This window comes from Orycteropus afer, unplaced genomic scaffold (genome assembly GCF_000298275.1).
Source record: "Orycteropus afer afer isolate SDZICR_OR568_19922 unplaced genomic scaffold, OryAfe1.0 scaffold00247, whole genome shotgun sequence".
Taxonomy (NCBI): Eukaryota; Metazoa; Chordata; class Mammalia; order Tubulidentata; family Orycteropodidae; genus Orycteropus; species Orycteropus afer.
Genome location: NW_006921834.1, coordinates 2,114,870 through 2,137,297, shown reverse-complemented (window position 1 = coordinate 2,137,297; position 22,428 = coordinate 2,114,870). Strand labels below are relative to the sequence as shown.

The 22,428-nt window shown below is 46.6% G+C and overlaps 1 protein-coding gene across 1 annotated transcript; it reads left to right on the top strand.

Annotated features, from left to right (window-relative positions):
* Positions 1 to 533: 533 nt before the first annotated feature.
* COPZ1 (COPI coat complex subunit zeta 1) lies at positions 534 to 10,846 on the top strand. Its single transcript, XM_007949472.2, has 8 exons — positions 534 to 650; positions 1,968 to 2,049; positions 2,651 to 2,742; positions 7,112 to 7,167; positions 8,467 to 8,544; positions 8,704 to 8,755; positions 9,966 to 10,004; positions 10,799 to 10,846. The coding sequence occupies exons 1-8, from the start codon at positions 534 to 536 to the stop codon at positions 10,844 to 10,846; spliced, it is 564 nt and encodes a 187-aa protein (XP_007947663.2).
* The last annotated feature ends 11,582 nt before the right edge of the window (positions 10,847 to 22,428 follow it).

The following is a 22,428-nucleotide window of genomic DNA, read 5'->3' as shown; positions in this document are numbered from 1 at the left end:
TAGTAGAGGAATCGGGATTATAGGAGAGGCATTGGAAGACGAATGTCTCACTGGACTGCATTCAGAACTGTAGTGTGTATGTGTGTGCCCATGCACATTTCCCTCTCCTTAGTGTATGGATGGCTTAGGGAAGGCTTGCTTTATGCCTCTGCATTGCTGCTGCATTGGGACTGCAGAAACTTCCAAGTACACTAGGGCATTCAACCCTGTTTTCAGTTGGCCTTGTGCAGTGCCTATTAATTAATCTGGTCACATCCCTTACCCACATGGGAGCCCAGGGAGGGAGGGTAGTTTGGAAAATAACTGTTGTTATTTGGAAATGACAGGGTGACCCACCTTGATTAAGCCCTCTATGACTCTGGCTCAGATAAACTATTTCTCTGATGCTGCTTTGGTGACTTTTGTTCAGATGCCCTCTTCCTCGATTCAGTACACTTACCACTTGGTCATTCTCAGTGAGAAATGTCTAAATCTAACCTGGTTGTATCCCCTTGTAATTCACTGGGACCAAGGGGATAGTATTTGGTTTTCCAATGGTGGTGAGAGCTTTCAGGACTGAAAGTATGTTCATATCTCTTCAGGAACCTTCCCTGTATACTGTCAAAGCCATCCTGATTCTGGACAATGATGGAGATCGACTTTTTGCCAAGGTGAGATTCCCTTTCAATTTAGGTTAGGAGCAGGACAAAGATTTACCCCACGATTTGAATCTTGAAAATAACCCTATTAATTCATACTCCTTGATACCAAAATTTTGGAAATTCTTCCTTCTTACCTTGACTGCTTCAGATACATTCTGAGCTGCTTCTGTCCCTTTGTTCCCCTGCTTCCCTACTTGTTGTCTTTAGACCTTGGCCTCCTTTGTTATTTGTGTGAAAACAGGGAAAAGCTTCAGAATCTTGGTTCCTGAACAAAACAATGTCTAGACGTGAGAAGCAGCCTTCTTATGCCCATCACTTGCTATTGCCTTCCGTCCTACCTTATCACACTGTCTGGGTTTTTCCTAGAAAATTCTTCTGAGTCCTAGGTTCCAGCCCTGGATTTGTAGTCACCATCAGGCTTGTTATCTCTTGACTTCCCCAGTGTGATGTTTCTAACTTTGAGTCTATTGTAAAAGAGGGAGAAAGGACACTCCTCTTTTCTCCTTCTGAATTCTCCCCGTCCTGTAGAAATTTCTTCTGTCCCTGGTGTATTAACTCCGGGCGAGCATAGCATAAATCAATCAGCAGGTAGAGATTAGTTTAGAATTCACCAGCTGTTCCTCCCTGTAATTGGATGTAACTATGCAGGACACCTTTTGAAACAGTTATCCAGTTACTAAATGCCAGACCTGTCATAGGTCTTCAGCTGACGCGACGGATTAGCCCCTAAAGAGCAGAGCGATTTAGCAGCCTGCATCCCTCCCTCTTGCCAGGGAGAGCTTGGGAGTGGGTTCAGCAATGTACTAGGTTGCCTCCTGCTTCTTTTCATTTGCAGAAATGAAAGGTAAGATATGAGAACACAGGGCAGGGTGTTGCATCCTTTCCCTGTTCCTCAGTTTCATCTAGTAAGTAAGCATCTGAAAGAAGCCTTCTGCACTCCTGGTGCCTTTTGTGTTCACTGGCACTGCTCCCTGATGTAGGGTAGCTCCTAGGAAGCACTTGTTGAGAATGGCCTCAGGAGAGTTCTCCTAGGATGCAGATGAGAGCAAGGCCTCTCTTGTAGAGCACATAGCTCTCTTGCCCTTACACAGTCTTAGGAATGTTAAGTGAGGGACCTTTGAACTTTTTATTTATTTATTTAGGTATTGGATTATACTCACTGTGCATTCCCTGCCTCTATAAGCCTTTTTTCCCTCATGTTAATATTTATCCTTTGCCACATGCCGTGAAGGAGAGAAATCCAAGATCCCAGGACAAAACACTATCACTACTCATTCTGGGCTCCCAGCTGTAATGACCCAACTCCATCTCCTTTCCCTCTACCAGTACTATGATGATACCTACCCAAGTGTCAAGGAGCAAAAAGCCTTTGAGAAGAACATTTTCAACAAGACTCATCGAACTGACAGTAGGTCATTTTCCTTTCACTACTCCCTGTGTTGGGGGAACCGTGGTGGTAAGGGGGTGGCGACAAGACTACAAAGAAAGGATAAAATGACTCTGCCTCCTTTTTTTCTTTTTTTCCTCCTCCCTTCATATAATAAACTCTTCAGAAATGGAATGGGGAGGTGAGTGTACCTCACGCGGGAATACCGTGCTGGAAGGTTGGCTGTTAGCTACCTGTCTAGTCCCTGGATTTATGAGCCTCACTTGACAAATTTAACTGCAGCTCTGCTTATTGTACCGCATCCATTAGGGCAGGTAAATGGAAGTCTGTAAAGGTGACCGCTCTGCATTTTCACCTCCGAAAGATCGACTAGTATCCTGTCTCATACATAAGGAGGGAAATAAGGGGTAGTGGGGGGAGTAGAGGAGAAGATACACTTAGACTCCCCCAAGTTTATATTTCTCTTTTGCTCCCTCCAGAAAACAAAATGCAAGTCAACTTCGGACTTTGGGACTCATTATGACCTGTCTTACCTCAGCCCAAAACAGCTGGAGCTCATGATAAGTCCTTCTGTCCTACCTCCTTATCTCAGGCCACCCACTGTTTCCAACTTTCTCCCCAGGTGAAATTGCCCTCTTGGAAGGCCTAACAGTGGTATACAAAAGCAGTATTGATCTCTATTTCTATGTGATTGGCAGCTCTTATGAAAATGAGGTAAGCGTTCCCACTCTCTCTGATTCCATTTCCTAAAGCACAAGCAGTGCGCCCTGGAATGCCTTGTCCCTCTGACTTCTGATTTATGTGAGGAAGTTGTCAGAGATCCCTGCCAGCTTCACAAATAGGGCCCAGTAAATAAACCAGCCTAGGAAGGAAGTTTTCCAAGATCTATCTTTTATTTCTATATAGGAGATACTATGTATGTTTTAATGCATAACATAAATATCCATGGCCCTCCCTGGTTAGTTTTTTTCTTTTTTTTAATTTTTATTGTGGTTTGGGTGAGAGTTTACAGAGCAAATTCACTTTCCATACAGTAGCTCACATATACTTTGTCTCATGACATTGACTACAATTTACCCCAGTGCAACAGCTCCCCCCCACTTCCTCCCCATAGTTACCTCTTCCCTGTGTCCTTCCCTCCCATGCACTCCTGTCCCTGAGCTGTCTCCCTGTGCATACACAACCTTTCTCTTCTCCCATGATTGATCTCTCCAAGGAGTGTATCTACCTATTGTAAATGTTGAGCTCATAGGCCTGTCTTTTGTTTGGCTAGAAGCCACAGGAGTGGGTTCAATTCCAGACCTGAAGGCCAGTTAGGGGCCATAGTCTCAGTGATTCCATCAGGCTCTATCAGACCAGCAAACCTGGTGCTTTTTTCTTTTTTAAATGATTTTGAGTTATATTCTACATTGTTCTCCCACTCTATCCAGGATCTCCTACTGAGATCCCCCTCTGAGTGGTTGAAAGTGGTAGCCAGGCACCATCTAGTTCTTCTGTTCTCATAGTCATATAGGCTGAGGGTCACGTGGCATACCGGTTGCTTGGACTAACTGTTTCCATGTGTCTTTGATTTTCTTCATTCTTCCTTGCTTTGGACAAGGAGAGACCCATCATTACATCTAGATGGCTGCTTGCAAACTTTTAAGGTCCTAGTTGCTACTCGCCAAAGTAGGATGTGAAACAAAGTTTTTGTGTAATATGTTATGGCAACTGAGCTTGATGTCCCTTGCAGCTGTGGTTCCGAGCACACAGGTCCAACTACTCATTCCCTCGGGGTAGCTGGCTGTGGCCAAGTGGCTACAATTTGCCTCTTGTCAGCTCTACTATATACCTGGGAATTTTTATAGAACATACAAATATACTTGAAGAAACATTGTGTGCCAACCCTATACATGGTCATGGGCACACACCCCCCTGCATAGACATACCTAATAGTTCAGCCTGTCCACCATCTATCCACCCATATTTCCATGTTTGCCTTCACTGACAACACAGTACTGTATGTGTAAAAAGGTTCATCTTTGTTGTCTGTACCTCCCATGCACCTCTCTATGTCTTCCTCTTCCTCAGTCCCACCATGTTGATCACTCACATTTGGTATATTGCCCTTTTCTTCACCCAAATCAATACTTGTCTCTGCCTATCTAACAGTGTTCCTTCCCCTTCCACCCCTGGTAACCAACAAAGAAAATTTCCTTCCATATATAAACCTTTCCTTGACTTTTTACAATAATGGACTAATACAATAGTTGTCCTTCTGTGATTGACTTATTTTACTCAGCATAATGTCCTCCAAGTTCATCCACATTATGCAGTGTTTTGCCGATTCTACATTACTCTTTAGGGTTGCATAGTATTCCGTTGGGTGTATTGTATGTACCATAGGAGCTCTGGTGGCATAGTGCCTAAGGCACTTGACTGCTAACCAGAAGGCTGGTGGTTCAAACCCACCAGCCCTCCTCAGAAGGAAGATTGGGCAATCTACTTCCATAGAGATACTGCCTTGGAAACCCAAGGAGGGGTTGCTTTGAGTTGGATACGACTCGGCGGCAGTGAGTTTGGTTTGGTTTTGGTATGTACCATAGATTAGTTACTGGATAGTATTTTTTAAGTTGGATTTCTGAGGTGTGGTCAAGGCTGGGGAGATGTGCCTGTTCTTGCTACGAAGGGTCCACACCTGATCAAGCTTGAGCCAGTTAACCAATACTGGGTTATGTTGAAGCCATACATTTTGAATGGATAGACTTGGGAAGGCTGTAGAGGTAGTCCTTACCTACTTCCTATATGCAGCAAAAGCTATTTACTACTTCAGGTAGCAACTTCTGGGAGATTAGGTAAGTGATAATAAGATAATTTGAAGCAAAAGTAAAAGTTGGAAGGAATCAACTTTTCCTGAGCTCTTTTTATTGCTAGAACATTGTAAGTACATTTTACTTAAACCTCACAACACTTCTGTGAGTTATGTCATTGGTATCATTGTTTTACAGGTGAGAAAACTGAACCAAGAGGAACCATATCAAATTACTTGTATTTGACCATAGTTGAACTATAAAAGTAGTGATTTTGCTTAATTTTTTTTTAAATTGTGATTTGGGTGAAGATTTACAGAGCAAATTAACTTTCCATACAGCAGTTCACTTACACTTTGTCTCATGACATTGACCACAGTTTACCACAATGCAACAGTTCCCCACCCACTTCCTCCCCATAGTTACCTCTTCCCATTGTCTATCCCTCCATGCACTCCTGCCCCCTGAGCTGTCTCCCTGTGCATAAGCAGCCCTTCTTTCTCCCATGATTGTTCTCTCCAAGGAGTGTATCTACCTGAGGTAAATGTTCAACTCTTATGCCTGTCTTTTGTTTGGCTGGAAACCACAGGTGTGGGTTCAATTCCAGACCTGAAAGACAGCTAGGGGCCACAGTCTCAGTGGTTCCATCAGGCAAACCAGCAAACCTGCCCCCTTTTTTTTTTCCTCCAAATGATTTTGAGTTTGGCTCCACATTGTTTGCCCTCTCTATCAAGGATCTCCTACATAAATCCCCTTCCAAGTGGATGACAGTGGTAGCCAGGCACCATCTAGTTCTTCTGATCTCATAGTCGTATAGGCTACAGATCAGATGGTGTACCAGTCGCTAGGACTAATTGTTCACATGAATTTTGGTGTTCTTCATTCTTCTTCGCTCTGGATGAGGAGAGACCCATCATGGCATCTAGATGGCAGCTTGCTAGCTTTTAAGATCCCAGTCACTACTCGCCAAAGTAGGAGGTGAAACAATGTTTTGTATAGTATGTTATGCCAGTTGAGCTTGATGTCCCCAGCGTCTATGGTCCCAAGCCCACAGGTTCCACTACTCAGTCCCTCTGGGTAGCTGGCTGTGACCAGGCAGTGACCATAACCTTGCCCCTTGTTAGCTCTACTATTGTTGTTGTTGTTGTTGTTATGTGCCGTCGAGTCGACCCCCGACTCATAGCGACCCCTCCTTGGGTTTCCGAGGCAGTATCACTACGGAAGTAGGATTGCCCAACCTTCCTTCCGAGTAGCTCTACTATACACCTGGGAATTCTGATCATTCACATAAACTTATAGGACCACTGTCTGCCAACCTTATACATGTTCTTGGATACATTCCCCATTTCATAGACATAGCTAATAGTTCAGCCTGTCCACCCATCTATCCACCCATATACCATGTTTGCCTTCACTGACAACACAGTACTGTATGTGCAAAAAGGTTCATCTTTATTGTCTGTACCTCCCGTGTACCTCTCTATGTCTTTCTCATTCTAAATGCCACCATATTGATCACTCACATTGTTACATTGCCCTTCTCTTCACTGAAATCAATACTTATCTCTATCTATCTAACAGCGTTCCCTCGCCTCCCCTCCCACCCCTGGTAACCAACAAAGAAAATTTCCTTCTAGATAAACCTTTCCTTAACTTTTACAATAACGGACTAATACAATATTTGTCCTTTTGTGATTGACTTACTTCACTCAGTATAATGTCCTCCAAGTTCATCTACGTTTTGCAATGTTTTACAGATTCTACATTATTCTTTAGCGTTGCATAGTATTCCATTGTGTGTATGTACCATAGTTTGGTTATCCATTCCTCAGTTGAAAAGTAGTGATTTCATGTGGTTCAACCTAATAACTTTCCCAGGGTCATATATTTAGAAAATGCCTCACCTGGGACTCGAACTCAGATCTGTCTGACTCCAGATCCCATGCTTTTTCCACTCTGCTGCCTTCCTCTAACCTTAGACATTGCTGGGTTAATGATTTCTCTACCTAAGACATTAGGGAACACACATATAGTTTGTAAAGACATGTAGAGAGAACTATGTCATGAAAAAGTTCTGTTTGAACATTCTGGTGACAAGAGACCTCACATTTTGATGTTGTGAAGCAGAATTAATTTCTGTGAGAAACCACAGATCCTGTCTTGCTCTCAGTTTACCTTGTGCTTTTGGTTCTCTCTGAAAGCTATGTCTTTTGATGCTTAATGAATTAAAGGGTTTTGCTTTCAGGTACTTTCTTTCAGGGCCTTGAACCTTATCCTTCTATGTCTCCCAACAGTTGATGCTCATGGCTGTTCTGAACTGCCTGTTTGACTCATTGAGCCAGATGCTGAGGTGAGCAGGCCATTCTTGATGTCGGATTGGGAGACAAAGTAACAGGACCTGGGGATTTATGAGGATCAGCAGAAGCTTCAGGGAGTTGATTTAGTTTAAGAAGTTGGGCTTCTTACCTCAGAATTACTCATGCTGAAAGGAGACTAGATGGAAAGCATATCCTTCCTATGGAGTAATTCTCCTACTAAGGAAGGTGATTAGGAGGGAGTAGAATCCTCACCTTTGTGTCTACTCTTGCATTTCCTAGTGGCACTGTCAGAGTTCTGAGAAGAACCATCAAGGTGTTTTTCTTGGGCTTCATTCTTTACATTAGAGGTAGGGAAGAGGCTATTATAGGGAAATATCCCAGATGAAACATTAGTCCCTGGAAATGGAGGTAACATTTCCAGCTTTTCACTTCTAGCCCTTAATTTTTCCCTTGTGTGGAACAGGACCCTCTCCTCCCCTTCTACGTCCCACTGGTCCTCTCGTCCTTACGTCCATGGGTAATAGAAGGGATAAAAGATACTTTTCTTGAGAACATCCATGGCTCTGAACTTCATTTCCCTAGCAGCTCCCAAGTGAACCCAGTACAGACAGCCATCCAGAGCAGAGCAGCAGGCGCTCTCAGCCCTGCAAAATCAGCAGGGTGAATGGCTCAGATTTCCTCAGGAAGGGAATGATTTATTTCTTAGCCAGGTGAATGACTAGACTTCGTTTCGGGTGATCTAGTGAACGAGTCATACTGACAAATGTGACTGGTCACATGCACCCACCATCAGATCTGAGGCTGGTGGATGAGGGTCCTGACTGTTCTTGGCCCCCTGGTTGGGCTGCTTTTCAGGGCCTGAGGAGAACTAGTGAGGGAGGGGGATGAGGTGGAATGGAGAGAGACTTAGGAGGTTTGTCACTGCTTGATGCAAAGTTTGCCCTTAAGCCCTCCCCTATCTCTCACTTCTAGATTGTGTTTAAGCTTCTTGTATTTTTCCTTTTTTCTACCTACTGATGTCAGTGTTTATGAGCAGTGTCAAGCATAGCATCATGACAGGTAGGAATGAAATAATAGATCTGGGTAATCAGTACCCGAATTGTAAGAAATTGGCTGTATTTTAAGAATCTATTCCTGATCCTTACTCAGGAAATAAGAGTAGGAACGGGTTTAGCATGGATTTGAGGGAAAGTTCTTCACCTTATTTATTTATTCTTTTGTCTGTGTGGTTGATAGATTTCTTGGTCTAGTTTGGATCCCAACTCAGATAATGTCCTAGGATTTCTTTTACATACTGGCTAGTTTTTCTCTTTTCTTTGGGGGGCGGTCAGGAAAAATGTAGAAAAGCGAGCTCTGCTGGAGAATATGGAAGGACTCTTCTTGGCTGTGGATGAAATCGTGGATGGAGGGTGAGTTCTCTGCCCTGAATGGACCTCCCTCGGTTGTGAGTTAAGGTGGTGGGGATAACTGCTCCTGTCCTAACTCAAGTGGGCTGAGTGGCCACAGGCCGTCTAGTAAGTTGATCTTCCAGGACAGAGTGAACAGTCTTCTCTTGTTTGTCTTTGTAGGGTGATCCTAGAGAGTGATCCTCAACAAGTGGTACATCGGGTGGCATTAAGGGTAAGTAGAAGTGTGTTCTCCTGAATCCCTCCGTCTACTTACAAAACAAACCCTTTGGGGCCAGATGTGCTGAATGATTTCCTACTTATAGTGCATCTGAGGGTCAGGGTCATAGATTACAGACTTCTTCTCAAAATTCTCATAATCCCAAAGAAGGGAAGCAAAAGGAACTTACTTCTGCCTCTAACATGGTGCCTAACATCTCATACAGTCTTTACACAAATTGGACACTTAATACACATTTATTGAATTAATTAATTCAATAAAAAAACTTTATGAAGGAACTTAAGGTGGGTTTATCCTTTGAGGGGATGAATCCCAATCATCTGAGGGAGATGATTGTCTTCCTCATCTTTTAAAATTTTATGTAATTGAGGATAGCACCTCTCATTAAGAGAGTACGTACTTGTCCAGAACCACAGTCCTTTTTGGTGCTAGTAATATCAGGAAGGGACCGCTGAGTTAGCCATAGAAGGCTCGGAGTCTGCTGAGATGATGGTGCTGCAGAGAAAGCTCACCAGAAACTGTGAGGGATATAGAGATGTCTGAGCAAAGCAAAACTCCCCATTCACAGAACGTCCCGGCTCTGACCTCCACAGAGTGAAGGCTGACAGTGCCGGGTAATGGGAAATCTTCTCCCTTAACTGCCGTGGGCTCCATTTGCATAGTTTAATCTTCTCCTCTAACATATGTCTATGTGGCAAGAGAGAGGGTCCCCCCCACCAACCCCCCTTCCTGTTCTCAGGCTGCTGTTGCAGCAGTTTATTTCTTCAAATTAACATGCTGTCGTTACCCATCAGGCCTTGCAGGATCCATTAAACTACCCCTGGCTCCCCCTCATCCTTTCCCTAACCGTATTGATATTCAGAGAAGGTCTTCTCTGGCTAAGAAATCAGGCCCTCGCCCCCAAGTTGAAGGAGTTGAAGATCAGATAACTTGCTGATTACTTGGAGTGGAATACATCTTTTAAGTTCTCCTGCCTTAAAACAGGGATGGATGAAATGACCCTTTTTTTGTTCACAGAGCCTCTCAGGCCAAGTGAAATTTTGACTGTATTACAGTGATCCCTTAACAGAAAGGACTCAGAAGTTTAGGGCCTCTACCCTTTGCTTCAGTTTAAAGGACTACCTCTTCCTTCTCTTCTGCCTAACTCCAGTCAGTCTTACTCCAGCTTTCTTCCATGGTGAATGCCTGTCTCTCTGTGTCATAGGGTGAAGATGTCCCCCTTACCGAGCAGACCGTGTCTCAGGTATGGCTTTCTCTCCTCTTCCTCTCCAGATGGAACGGGTCACTAAAGAGGCTAGAATAGCATTCCACCCCGACCCACCAAATCTGAATGCCGCTAGAGACTGAAGACTCATCTTCCTAGGCTCCTTCTTATTCCCGACAACTGAGACACATACCCCCACCCCTACCCTCAACTCCTATCCTAGTTTCCTGTGAGGAGTGGTTGTCAGCCTTGCTCTATACCCTTCAAACCCTCTCTGCCTGCTGCCTCTTTCCGTGATTTATTCCCCAGCAGAGGCTTGCCTTAAGCAGATGGTCTGTGTGCACACACACTCACATGCTCTCTCCTATTATTCAAATGAAGGCCAAGCTGGAAATGCATATTCCAGAATATGCAAGTTTTGCAAATCTATCTGCTACCTTGACTGAAGATAGATTGTCTACCTGAGTGGGGGTGGGGCAAAGGAAAGATTCTGTTTCCTACCCACTGGGAAATCTCTAAGATGCCCATCTGGATATGGTGGTACCTCTGTCCTCTTTAACATATGTCTGGTAACCCCCAGTTTTTTTTCTTTCCCCCCAGGTATACCTCTTCTCTCTTCATTCCCCCAGTGGATTTGAATTTTTTGGAATTTCCCAAACTGACAATCCTCTAGGGCCTTAGCGAGCTTCTTCCCATCCCTCTACCCTTGGGGATTTTCTGTTCCCCACCTTCTAAAGACGGGGAAGGCAAGTGAGAGGATGGAAATCTCCAATCCCCATTCCCACCCTGCCCCCCAAAACCAGCCTCATCTTACGCTGTCCTTGTCTCTGCAGGTGCTGCAGTCAGCCAAAGAACAGATCAAGTGGTCACTGCTTAGGTGAAGACCTCACTGTTCCTGGCTCCTCACCTCCCTCAAAACATCGCATGTCTACTGTGATTTCTCACCCAGTCCCCCAACTGATGCTCTCAGGGTCATCTTGGGGATCACAAGGAATCCTTAAATCTCCATCCTATCTGTGGTTGTGGTCTCCCCCCCCCCCCACCCCCCACTCCCCACCCAACGTTTCCTGTTTCACTCTTCTTAGAGTTCTGGGAGTAAAGGTCCCATCAGATACAGGACATGGGAAACAACATCTTCCTTTCGAGACTGGGTTATGCTCCCATGCTCTCCTATCTCCCATATTTTCTCCTCAACTTTTATGCCCTTTGCTGCAGCTATGCTTCAGATCAAAGTAGGAGAAAGAATGTGCTGAGTGTTTTCCTCCCTTTGCCTTTACCAGGCCTTCATCCCAACAGCCATATGTCTAGCAAGGGGAGGGAGATAGAAAATTCTTTTCTGTAGAACCAGCGGGGGCTGGGGAGAGGTCCATCCAGTCTTAGCCCCAGTCCCAGCCCCAGCCTCAGCCCCACTTACTGGCCTCGGCATTTTCTCCCATTCCGGCATTTTCTCCCATTCCGTCGTCCTACTGCCCTGTCCTCCAGCCTTGAAAAGGAGATTGAGAACAGCTCACAGGGAGGGGACAGAGTAGAAGAAACAGTGATTTAAATTTTATTGGATAGAGCTTGTAAAATTCTATATTTCAGTTACAGCTGCATTCTCTACCCTGTCCTGGCTTATAACTTCTAAACTGCTGTCTGTGAATGTTCATTGTGGGAGTGTCCATCTCTTGGTCCACTACCTTAACTGTCCACCTTTGCTACCCATGGGATCTTTTCCTGGCTTATCCTCTTTGTGCCCTGGAGCAAAGCTAGTCCTGGAACTATAACTCCATTCAGTCTTGGGAAGAAGAGTTTCTGCTCAGAACTGGGGAGGGGTTGGGATTTATGCTTTAGGCCTCTGGGCTCTCTCTGTCCCCTAGGCTCCCCCACACACATGACACTCCTGCCTTGGGTCTGCAGTCTCTGCTGCTTAACCCTATCCTCTCTCTGCCTGTGCTTCCATCTCACATCTAATTAGTAGGTCTGGGCACTTCTGCTTGGGTTGTTGAGAGCGCCTTTGGCATTTGGATTTCCCTGGGAAGATGGAGAATAGAACACACACTCTTGCGTTTGATTTTTCCCATTGTCTCAAAACTTTCTCCCTACAAAAATATCTTTAAAAACCTTCTTGAGAGTTACAGGTTCTCTCTTACTCAGTAACTGCCAATTCTCCAAGACTGAAGTGAGTAGATACCTGGGCATATTTGAGGGGGCATCTTTGTGTAAGAGATGTGTAGAGTCAGGAGATAGCCACCTTCATATTACTACTCTTGTGTAAAGAATAAAACAGGTTTCTTTTTCCAAACTGCCTTTGTGTGATATTTCTGTTCCTCTCTTTTTGGCAGCTACTCCCATTCCTCCAGCCCCCCTTCACTCCCCATCTTATAATATTTCTTCCCTTCTACCTCAGAGACTCCCTCAGCATCCTCCCCCCCATCCCTAATTTACGGGACTGTTTGCCTCCTTCGCATCTCTCAGTCCCCTCGCCTGGAAATTGGCGCCAGGGGTGGGGTGGGGATGGTATTTTCTCAGTGGGAGTCCCAGGGAACTGAGTTCTCCCCCCACCACCCCCAAAGCCAGCTGCCTGCTCCCGCCTCAGCCATTAGTAACCCTGAGATGCGCACCTGCGTGGGGGCTCTCCTCCAGCCCGGGCTCCCTTCCTATGCCTCCCACTCCTGCTCTGAAGCGGCGCTGAGCGGGTTATTTATCTGAGCCAGCACTGCTCCAGAAGGTCAGGACGGTGGTGTAAATAACCTCTTCTCGCCATTTCCCCGTCCCTCCAGAGCCTGCTCCCCTCCCCCTCCTCCACCTTTATTCGCACAAATGAATGTGGCTGGGCTGGCGCAGAGCCTGGCCCTGCATCTTAATGGGGCGGTGAGCTCACAAGATGGATTTAGCTAGGGGTTTTATGGTTGCCGCGGCGACAGGAGAATGCTTTGGTTTTCTTACCCCCTTCCTCTGCAGGATTTTAAGGAGGAGGGAGTGTGGGGAGCCCTCCTCTCCAATGCAATTTGAAAGGTCTCCTTCTCAGTCACCTCTACCGTTCATAAGATGGTCCTGCAATTCCAGGATTAAGCAAGAGATCGAATTTGGACCTAAGGGAAGGAGTATGGAAGGAATGTAATGGTTGTGAGGGAGCGTCTCCGGGATCAGGACAGAAAACAGTCCAGTCTTGCCTGTCTTTCCTGTGAGAACCTGACAAACTCAACCTGTGCCTGGGATCCCCTTCAGCAGATTTAAAATAAAAGCTTGCTTGTGCCACCGTACAGTTGTACATTTAAAGTTGGAGTACAGAGGGCTTGGGTACCTTTGCCTTTGGTTGAATTGGGGAGAAGCACCCAGCTTTACCATTCTAATCTTGCTACTTATCTCCCTGCATTCATCAGTAATGGTGCCTGAGTGGAGTTCTATTTAATCCCCAAACTCAGAATTCTCTGAGTTTCAGTTTCCCCAGCCTGGCCTTGTTTGAACTTCCCTTGTGTTCTCTGTTTCCTACTAGGAATGGAACAACCTCTGGTGTCTTGGCCTACCCAATCCTAGCCTGCAGTTTTCTTTCAGGCTATGAGTAAACCCATCCCCAGCACTGACTGAAGCAGACATTGTAAGCAGGGTCTGATTATCTACCTCCCTCGGCCAGTTTCTGCTGGATTCTGAGCCTCTGTCTTTATTCTGTTGTGAGCCTTTCTCTCTTCCCCAGGGGACCCTGGGAAGCCCCTCCTCCCCTCTCCCCCCTTTCCTCCCCTCTGGCTGGGAAAGTGACTGTAGCCTGAACAGTGCCAGACACCTGCCTGCCAGATGTGGCGATTCCCCATTCTGCCCCCACTCCCAATGTCTATCCTTTCCTCACCCCACTGAGCTCAGGCAGAGGTAGCTCCCCCCACACACACATACACAGTGATTTAGTGCAACAGTCTCTCTGTCTCAAGTGCCTCCCTCTAGTTCTCTCCCTCTCCCTGGTGCCCATGTTCCCTCTTTTTTCACCATGTCCTGCAGCCACCTTCCTGGTGCTGTCTCCTCTCATTCCCACTCTTGGTATGCTGGACTGTGTAAGCCTCAGCTCCTGGACTAGGGAATGAATGGGTGGGGCAGGGGTGCTTGGTCTCTGTTTCACTCATGGGAGAGTACATCTGCATGGTTGAGGACAGTGGCAGTCAGCACTAATGTCATTCTAACTGGAGGAGAGGGGATGGTATGGAATTGGGGGTGGGGGATGAGGAAGGGACCAGCACTCCAAGACTGCAGAGAGGAAGAGGTCTCTGAGACCTTTCAAGATGGAGCAGAGAGGCTAGAAATATGGCTGTATGGCATTGCATCTGTGTTTCTGTGGCTGAGTTTCCAGACTTTGGATCTGTCTCAAAGCTCCTCTCCTCAGACTGACCCAAAACATGTACTTAAAGGGAACCCTAAGTCCTTACCTTTTTCTCTTTAGTGTTCATCCTTATCTGTCTTCTCTGCCTTCCCCGTTCCATACCATATCATAACTCAATATGATCCCAGACCTCCTATCAAAGCAGGGACTCACTGAGTGCCTCTTTGCTCCTTCCCATCTTCCCTTGCTACCTGATGCCCAGTGGTCCCCCCTGGGCCAGGGCAGAGGGCTCTGGAGTGGGAGTGAACAGGAAGAATAGCTGAACCATTCTATGGGAGTAGCAGAGACAGGACAGATGGAGAGTCCAAGAAAGTGGGAGACGGAGGAGGAGGGACAGGAAGGTGGAAAGAGAAACAAAAGAAGAAAGAAAAAAGTGACTGAGAGACAAAAAGGCAGAGACTGAGAGCAGAAATTGAGAATGACAGACTGGGCGAGTGAGAAAAATTGACACAAAGAATAAGGTTGGCAGCAGAGAAAAGAAGGGGAGAGGGAGACAGGAAAGTCACAGCAAAGGAAGGTTGCTGGGGAGCAGCCAGGCAAGAGACAGGCTGGCTTTCCAGGACTCTCACTGGTACTGATGGGCCATAAATCATATGTGTGTGCGTGTGCGTGTGCATGTACATGCTCAGGGACACACGTGTAGGGGTCTATGGTGGGATTAGGGATGACTCCCATAACATGTACATTCTCCATTTCTGTCAGCAATCTTCTACCTTGAAGCACCCCACACCAACTTCCCATCTCCCAGCATTCCTGATGCTCCAGGGGCCATTCCCAAGGTGTTCCCACATCTTCTCAGGAATCCTGGCTTTCTGGTTTAGAATGCTGCTGCTCTGCTGGAATGTGCAGCCAGGATCCCTGCAATCAAGAGGCCCATTCCCTCACTGTCCACCCCCAATGCCTGCCCACCAGCTGCTCCTGTCCATCTCCTCCCACTCTCCTTGTATCTCTCCCTCCTCCACATTGACCCCTTCTGCAGCCTCTGACCCCCAGCCTGCCTGGGGCCTGGGTCTGGAAAGGGAGACAAAGACAGGATTTATAGCTGGTATAGAGAAGCAGCCAGAGCCCAGAGCTGAGGGCAATGGCTGACCTCTTGCTGGAATGAGCTCTGGGCCGGATGCTGGGAGTCTGGAAGCCTAGGTTCCTGCAACTCCTGCTCACAGCCTCAACTTTTCCCATTCCAACCTTGTTCTTTCCCTTGTCCCTGAAGATCTAGGAAACAGAAAAGAGGATGGTCCTGAGGTGATTCTAGGCCCCTGAAGGGAAGCCTGGGAGGAGGGGAGAGATGAGATTGATGTCTTAGGGTCATTGTTTTATGGATACTGAGGACTCAGGAACCAGGGGGCACTCAGACACCAATTGTTTCCAGGGCTAGGAAGATCAGGTCTAGCACTGCAATAGATGAGCTGGAGAGGGACTTCCCTCTAATGTAGGGAAGGACTTCACCAAAACAGGCTTTGATGGCAATAGGGAAGAAGATAAGGGTGATTATGGATCCTGAAAGATGAGAGACAGTCTCATCTGGAAGCAAAGGAAGAAATGGAACTCCCCCAGGGTTACTAAGTCCAGTCCCAATAAGAAAGTCTTCCTCCTCGAGTACCCCAATTCCCTCCTCAGAAGTGAGGGAGCAGCCAGGTCCTGCCTTTACAGTAAATAGACTATTGACCTGAAACTGTCTCTCCTCAGCAGCCAGGGTGTGTGCTCAAGGAGAGAGAACAGTATGATCTAGGAGTTTCCAAGAAATCAGGCCATGAATCTGTCAGTGGACAGCTCCTTCAGCTTCTCTAGCTGCCCTTGGAAGCCCACCAGCCCCTCCAGAATCCCAGTGTGTCAGAGGCTACCAGTAACCCAATCCCCAAGGCTCCTCCTAGCCCCTGGCATCCAACATCCTGCTTCAGGTCCTCATTCCTCCCTCTCCCTATTGTCCTAGGAGAAAGCTTCCAGGGTTCCCTCCAAAAGAGGACAGGTTATAAGGAAGAGAAACAGGCAACTAACTGGAAGCTTCCAGTCTATTAGGCTATCCCTTCAATCCTAGTAATCCATTCCCACCTGAAGGATGGTGAAAGAGAACTTATGGTCTCGTCTCAAATTCTTCTGCATGCTGAAACTGTTTCCTCAATTCCTAATGGAAAGCTGAAAATTGGAAATTGTAGTGGGGAAGAAGAGGTCATGGATAAGGAGGAGAGATTGGGAGAGGACAAAAGAATTGTGAGGGAGGGGGCACTGGATAAGGAAGAAACAGGAAAAGGGAGAGGAAAGCATCTTTTTCCTTACTCCCTCCCCCCAATTGAGGAGGCAGATTTACAGCTTTGGTTTGGGGAGGGGGGAGATGAGCATAAGGAAGACAGATCTGCAGTTCTGCCCTCTGAGTGCCTGGGTACTTAGCTTTAACTCCCCCATTAGCATCAATCCCCATCTTGCTGCCCATCCATCTTCTGACATCAGCTCCTTCCCCTCTCTGTAGCCCAGGCTTTCTGACCCTAAGTGGCTCTTAAAGGGCCAGTCTAGACCCCCCTCCTCTCCCTCCCACTCTTGGCACCACAGTGTGTGTGTGTGTGTGTGTGCACATGCATGCACACATGCGTATACGGACATACACACACGCACATGTACACTGTGGCCATCCCTGCTGAGACCATAGTGGATGGAGGGCACGATGGTGATGGTAAAGGCTCTTCCCAGCTCATTCGCTCTCTGCTCTTAGACCTTCCTAATATCATGAATCCCCATCTTTGTTCATTACCTACTCAGGCCCAGAGCAAGCCCTCTGACTGGGCTGAGAGTCACAGACACATGGCTCCTAGAACTGAGGGCTGGAGACAGCATGCTGGATCTATGCAGACTCCCTCTCCCTTCCTCATTTCCTGGAGGCCCAGGGCAAGGGGTGTGAAGAACTACTGGCTGTTTTTAATTCTCAGCCATCAGTGGGGGTGCACAGGTTGGGGGCTAAGACTCCCAGGAGATGCCCCAAGCCCACATTCCTAGTCTTCTCTCCCAGGGACCTAGGCTGTGGCCTGTGGAGGGTAAGGGATTTCTAATCTTCCTCTCCCAGTGAGGGAGGTGACAGGCTAGAGAAACTGCCTCTGAATTTCCTGGCACTTCTCCTCTTCTCCTCAGCAACTGAGCTCAGGGGAAACAGGGGAAACTGGTTTCTCCCCCATTTCCCTCCATCTTCTGCAGAAATGCTGTAACTGTACTCCAGGGGCTGTAAGAATTCCAGAATGCTTGGAAACTACCTTCCCCATTTGCCTTCAATCCTTTCTGTTGCAAAAAGCTCATCAGTTCTCTGAAGAACTTTCCAGGACAGTCAAATCCCCTTCCTGATATTTGAAACCTACTCCCCACTTCCCTCAAATACTCCCTTCTCTGGCTTAGGATGAGAGGGAATGGGTGGGTGGGGATCTTGGGAAAGTGGCCATGCTAAAAATAGGAGCCCCCAGCTGCACCCCCAATGGCCCCTTATTTATCACCTTCCAAACCTCACTCTCAAAGAAGCATAAATATCCCTAATTCCTGAAGGCCAACCCTGAACTCATAAATTTAACTGGAGAGGTAGGCAAGGGGGAGGGGCGAGGTGTATTGAATGGGGAGCCCCTCGCAGCCTTGACATAGCAGAACATCTCCTGGGGGAGGCGCCTGACTTGTCCCAGTAGAGACGCCAATGGTTCTTCACAGAGAGGAAGAAGAGGAGTTGTTTCTCTCAATATTTTCTCTAAGGATTAGTCCTTTCTCACTGCACAACCTCTATCCTCCAAAACAAAAACCAATCTTACTTTTGATCTTCCCCATTAATTCTGTGTCCTTTTCTCTCCCTCTTTTCTTCACTAGTCTCTTCCAGTTCTCCTTTCATTCTCATTCTTTTTCACCTTTCTGCTTCGCTTTCTCTGTCTTTGCTCCTGTAAGTCCCTTTTCAGAGCCTCTGAGGAGGAAATTTCCAACTCTTATTCTGTCTGGGTAGTGAAGTTTGGAGAAAAATAAAAAAAGAAAGACACAGTTTCTCTCAGTGTCAGAATGTCCCCTGCCCATTTGCCCCCTCAAACACGTCCTTTCTTTTCAGTTTCTCTTCTTTCTTCTCCTTTCTTTCACTGCCCCCTCTTTCCTTCTTAAAGCTCTTTCTTTTCTTCAATATTTCTTTCCTTCTCCGTCTTCCCCTTTCTTTCACTTCTTCTGGCCCTTCGGTTTCCCCTTCTCCCCATGTCATTATAAAAAAATTATTAATTTTTTTTTTCTCTTCAGTTTGTCCTTTTCCTACTTTACCTTTCCCTCACCCTCTCACACTTCTCCGCTCATATTTATCCCTTCAGACCCCATCTTCCATTTAAGTCCGACGCCCACTCAGCACACACCCCATTTCCCACTCCTAGTGGATGGAAGAGAAAGGAGAAGGGGGCTTGAGAAACAGGTAGAGGGCGAGCGATTCCTTGAGAGGAGGAATAGAAAGGGGAGAAAAAGAAGGGGAGTGGAAGAAAGGGATGGAAAGGAAGAGGTGGCTAAGGGAGGGGCATGCTCACTCCCCAGCTGTGCCTCCTCCTCTCTGCAGCCACTGAGCTATAAATCAGAGCCAAGGCGGTTTGGCCAATGGCAAAGTGCCTCGTAAATCGGCCTGTCAAGCTCAACCAATGAGAGGCGGCGTTAAATCAAATGCTGTCAGTGCTTGGCCAATGAAAGGCCCTGGGCTGACCATAAATCTGCCTGTAAGAGACAGCAGTAGAGAGAGAGAGAGTGCAAGCGAGCAAGAACTGCTCGGGCGGGGGACTGGAGCGAGGGCGAGAGGAGAGACGGAGTGGGGGGCGGGGGGAGAGGAAGAAGGGAGAGAACGAGCTTCGGAGAAAAAAAAAAAAGCGATAACAGAGGTACAAGAGATGAAGACAGCTTACAGGAGAGACGGACAGATAGAAAGAGACAAAGAGGCCGTAACAGATAGCATCAGAAAGTCAGCGATAGAGCTTTGGCAGGAGACTGACAGATTAAGAGAGAAAGAGACAAACACTGACTCACACTCATGAGCATACGGAGTCTACAAACGTACACACTTCCCGAGATGCGCGTGAGCCCCACATCGTAAAGGGATCTCAAGCATGGACACACTCGCGCCATGCATATGGCCAAAACAGAGAGCCTGAGAGATCAGCTTGCTTTTCTTTCTTCCCTCTCACTTAAATCCTATCGAAAATAGAGGAGGAGTGCTTACGTGGACAGAAGAGGGTGAGAGAGGAAAGGGTTACTTTTGTTGCTCATATCCTGTCCTCTGCGGTCTCAGACGCCTGGGTTTCCTCCTGATTCCCCTGAGTCATTTTTTTTACAGCGACTGAAAATTGTGTAGTTCTTCTTGAGGTCTAACCTCAATCCCTATTGCTGCTCATTTCTCCTTGCCAAAGCTTTTGAATTGCCTTCAAGGAATATGAAAAGTAAACCTTTTTACAACCTTTCAGAGAATTGTCAGTTTTTAAGAATCTTAGAAGGTCCAGGCTGGAAGGACTTTTAGGGATCACCTTGGTCACTTGATGCTAGTTTTAGAAAAACAGTCCTCTTGTAATGGTTACACATGTGGGTGGACACTGAAGTCAGACTCTGAATTGAAATCTGAGCAGGATCACTTACTAGCTGTTCGACTTTGGGCAAGTTACCTAACCTATTTGTTCTTCCATTTTCTTATTTAGAAGAAAGATATTATAAAAAGCTACTTCATGGTGTTTTTGTGAGGATTACATTAAATAATATATTTACAGAATTTAGAACAGCATTGGGCACATCGTAAGAGTGCAAGTCTTTCTTCGTACAGATAACAACACCTGAGGTTCAAAGTGGTCCAGTGACCTGCTCAAATTCACAGAGCGAATTTCAGAGAATCTTGATGGGAACCCTGGTCTCTATACTCTCAGGCTGATGTTTTTCACTAGTCCTGCTGTTCACCCCAACCATCTGGTCTGGCCCTTCCCTTAGTAACACGAACTTGACTCAATTTAGGGTGCTGTCATTTTTGTGGAAGGAGGACACCAGGAGTGCATGTTCTAGATGAGGAGACAGGATTCCTAGGCCTGGAAGTGTGTTGACTGTGAGGGTATAGATTTGTCTACTGGACTGTGATTCTTTTTGCCCTGTCTTAATCTTTCCAGAGTCCACTTTATTCTCTAAAACCGTGGACTTGGAGGTGGGGAGGGAACAGCATGCAGCCAGAGTATTGATGTCAGCGTGACTCTCACATTCCACCCCAATGCCAGCAGAGCGCCCACCCTCCCTTCCTTCTTTCCACCTGCTGCATACCCAACCTTCACATAAACTAGACAATAAATATCTCATGAATAGTAAATGTCTCATTCTTCACTTTTCTTTCTAAGCTTTTGGGAAAGGGAGAGTGCAGATCCGCTCCCCGCCCCTCCTCCGCTGGGCAGGCTCCACCTCTGCTGGTCAGGGGTCTCTGGACTACTGTTAGACCTGCTGGCACCTTCAGTCCTCAATCAAAAAGCCAGAGAGAAAACACAGAGAACCAGCGTCACCTGGTGGCCACAGATGCTTTAAGGAGGCAAGTGCGCATGTACATGAGTGATTGGCTTGCTGGAGGAAGAGAACATCTCTGGTATGGTCCCTCCCCAGTCTGGCGCCTGAGCCTCTTAACTAGAATCCCTGCTCTTCTGCTTTAACAACACAGGAGCAGATCTTGGGGAACTGAGGGCCCGGCCATGGGTGAATCTGCTCTGACAAGTATGGCCCTACTAGAGCAGTCAGAATCCCTGTCTGACATTGCCCCAGCTAAACTCAGTTCCATTTCCACTAAGTCCTCCTCCATGACCATTCCATTTGGTTAAGGCAAGGATCAGGGGGCTGGATTCACTTGAGTAGACATCAAAACTGGGTTTCAAAACTGTTTGAACTGAATCACCCTGTCTGCCAGGGAGGGGGATGCTGGCAACAGTGGTTAAGAGGCCATTTCTGAGGACTTAAACAAAAAGGCAGGCAAATCCTCTCAAACCAACTCACATATTTTATATCTAGAAACCCCCAGCAGAAGGCTGTATGTCCCAGGCCAGCTGCTTCCTGCCCTTGCTCTGACATAGCACTCCCCACCTAATCCTCAGCTATTAGATTCTAGCTCCAAACCAAGCCTGGCCTCTTTCTTTCCCAGAGACCACATCTGATCATTACAAGCAAAGAATTAATTTATTAATAATGCTTCTTGGGCAATCTAGGCCTGAACCATTGATGGAGAGACCTGATCTTTTTGAGGGAGAAGGATTATTTGTGAAGTCCATAAGCTTTTTTTTTTTTTTTTTTTTGTGAATTGGGGGAAAATTTACAGAGCAAATTCACTTTCCATACAATCATTCACATACAATTTGTCTTATGACATTGACTACAATTTACCCTAATGAAACAGAGCTCCCCTCCCACTTCCTCCCGGTAGTTACCTCTTCCCTGTGTCCATCCCTCCATGCACTCCTGCCCCATAAGCTGTCTCCCTGTGCATAAACAGCCCTTCTTTCTCCCATGATTGCTCTCTCCAAGGAACGTATCTACCTCGGGTAAATGTTCAACTCATATGTCTGTCTATTGTTTGGCTAGAAGCCACAGGTGTGTGTTCAATTCCAGACCTGAAGGGCAGCTAGGGGCCATAGTCTCAGGAGTTCCATCAGGCTCTATCAGAGCAGCAAACCTGGTCCCTTTTTTTTTTTTTTTCCAAATGATTTAGAGTTTTGTTCCACATTGTTCTCCCTCTCTGTCCAGGATCTCCTACATAGCTCCCTCTCCAAGTGGTTGACAGTGGTAGTCGGGCCCCATCTAGTTCTTCTGGTCTCATAGTCGTATAGGCTGCAGATCACATGGCCAGTCACTAGGACTAATTATTTCCATAAATTTTTGGTTTTCTTCATTCTTCTTTGTTCTGGATGAGGAGAGACCCATCGCTGCATCTAGATGGCTGCTTGCAAGCTTTTAAGATCCCAGTCGCTACTTGCCAAAGTAGGAGGTGGAACAATGTTTTGTGTAGTATGTTACGCTGATTGAGCTTGATGTCCCCTGCAGAAGTCCGTAAGTTTTATTTTCACCTACTCCCGTGCCAACTGGCTACTTTGGCTCTCGAAGAGACAGTTTTGGATTCTGGTGACAGGGAGTCCAGTT

Bases quoted from the DNA above. Each gene is read 5' to 3' on its own strand.
- COPZ1 (XM_007949472.2), top strand. From the start codon at position 534: ATGGTGGTGAGAGCTTTCAGGACTGAAAGTATGTTCATATCTCTTCAG. The intron at 8,545-8,703 runs GTGAGTTCTCTG...TTGTCTTTGTAG, and splicing joins GATGAAATCGTGGATGGAGG to GGTGATCCTAGAGAGTGATC. The intron at 10,005-10,798 runs GTATGGCTTTCT...TTGTCTCTGCAG, and splicing joins CCGAGCAGACCGTGTCTCAG to GTGCTGCAGTCAGCCAAAGA.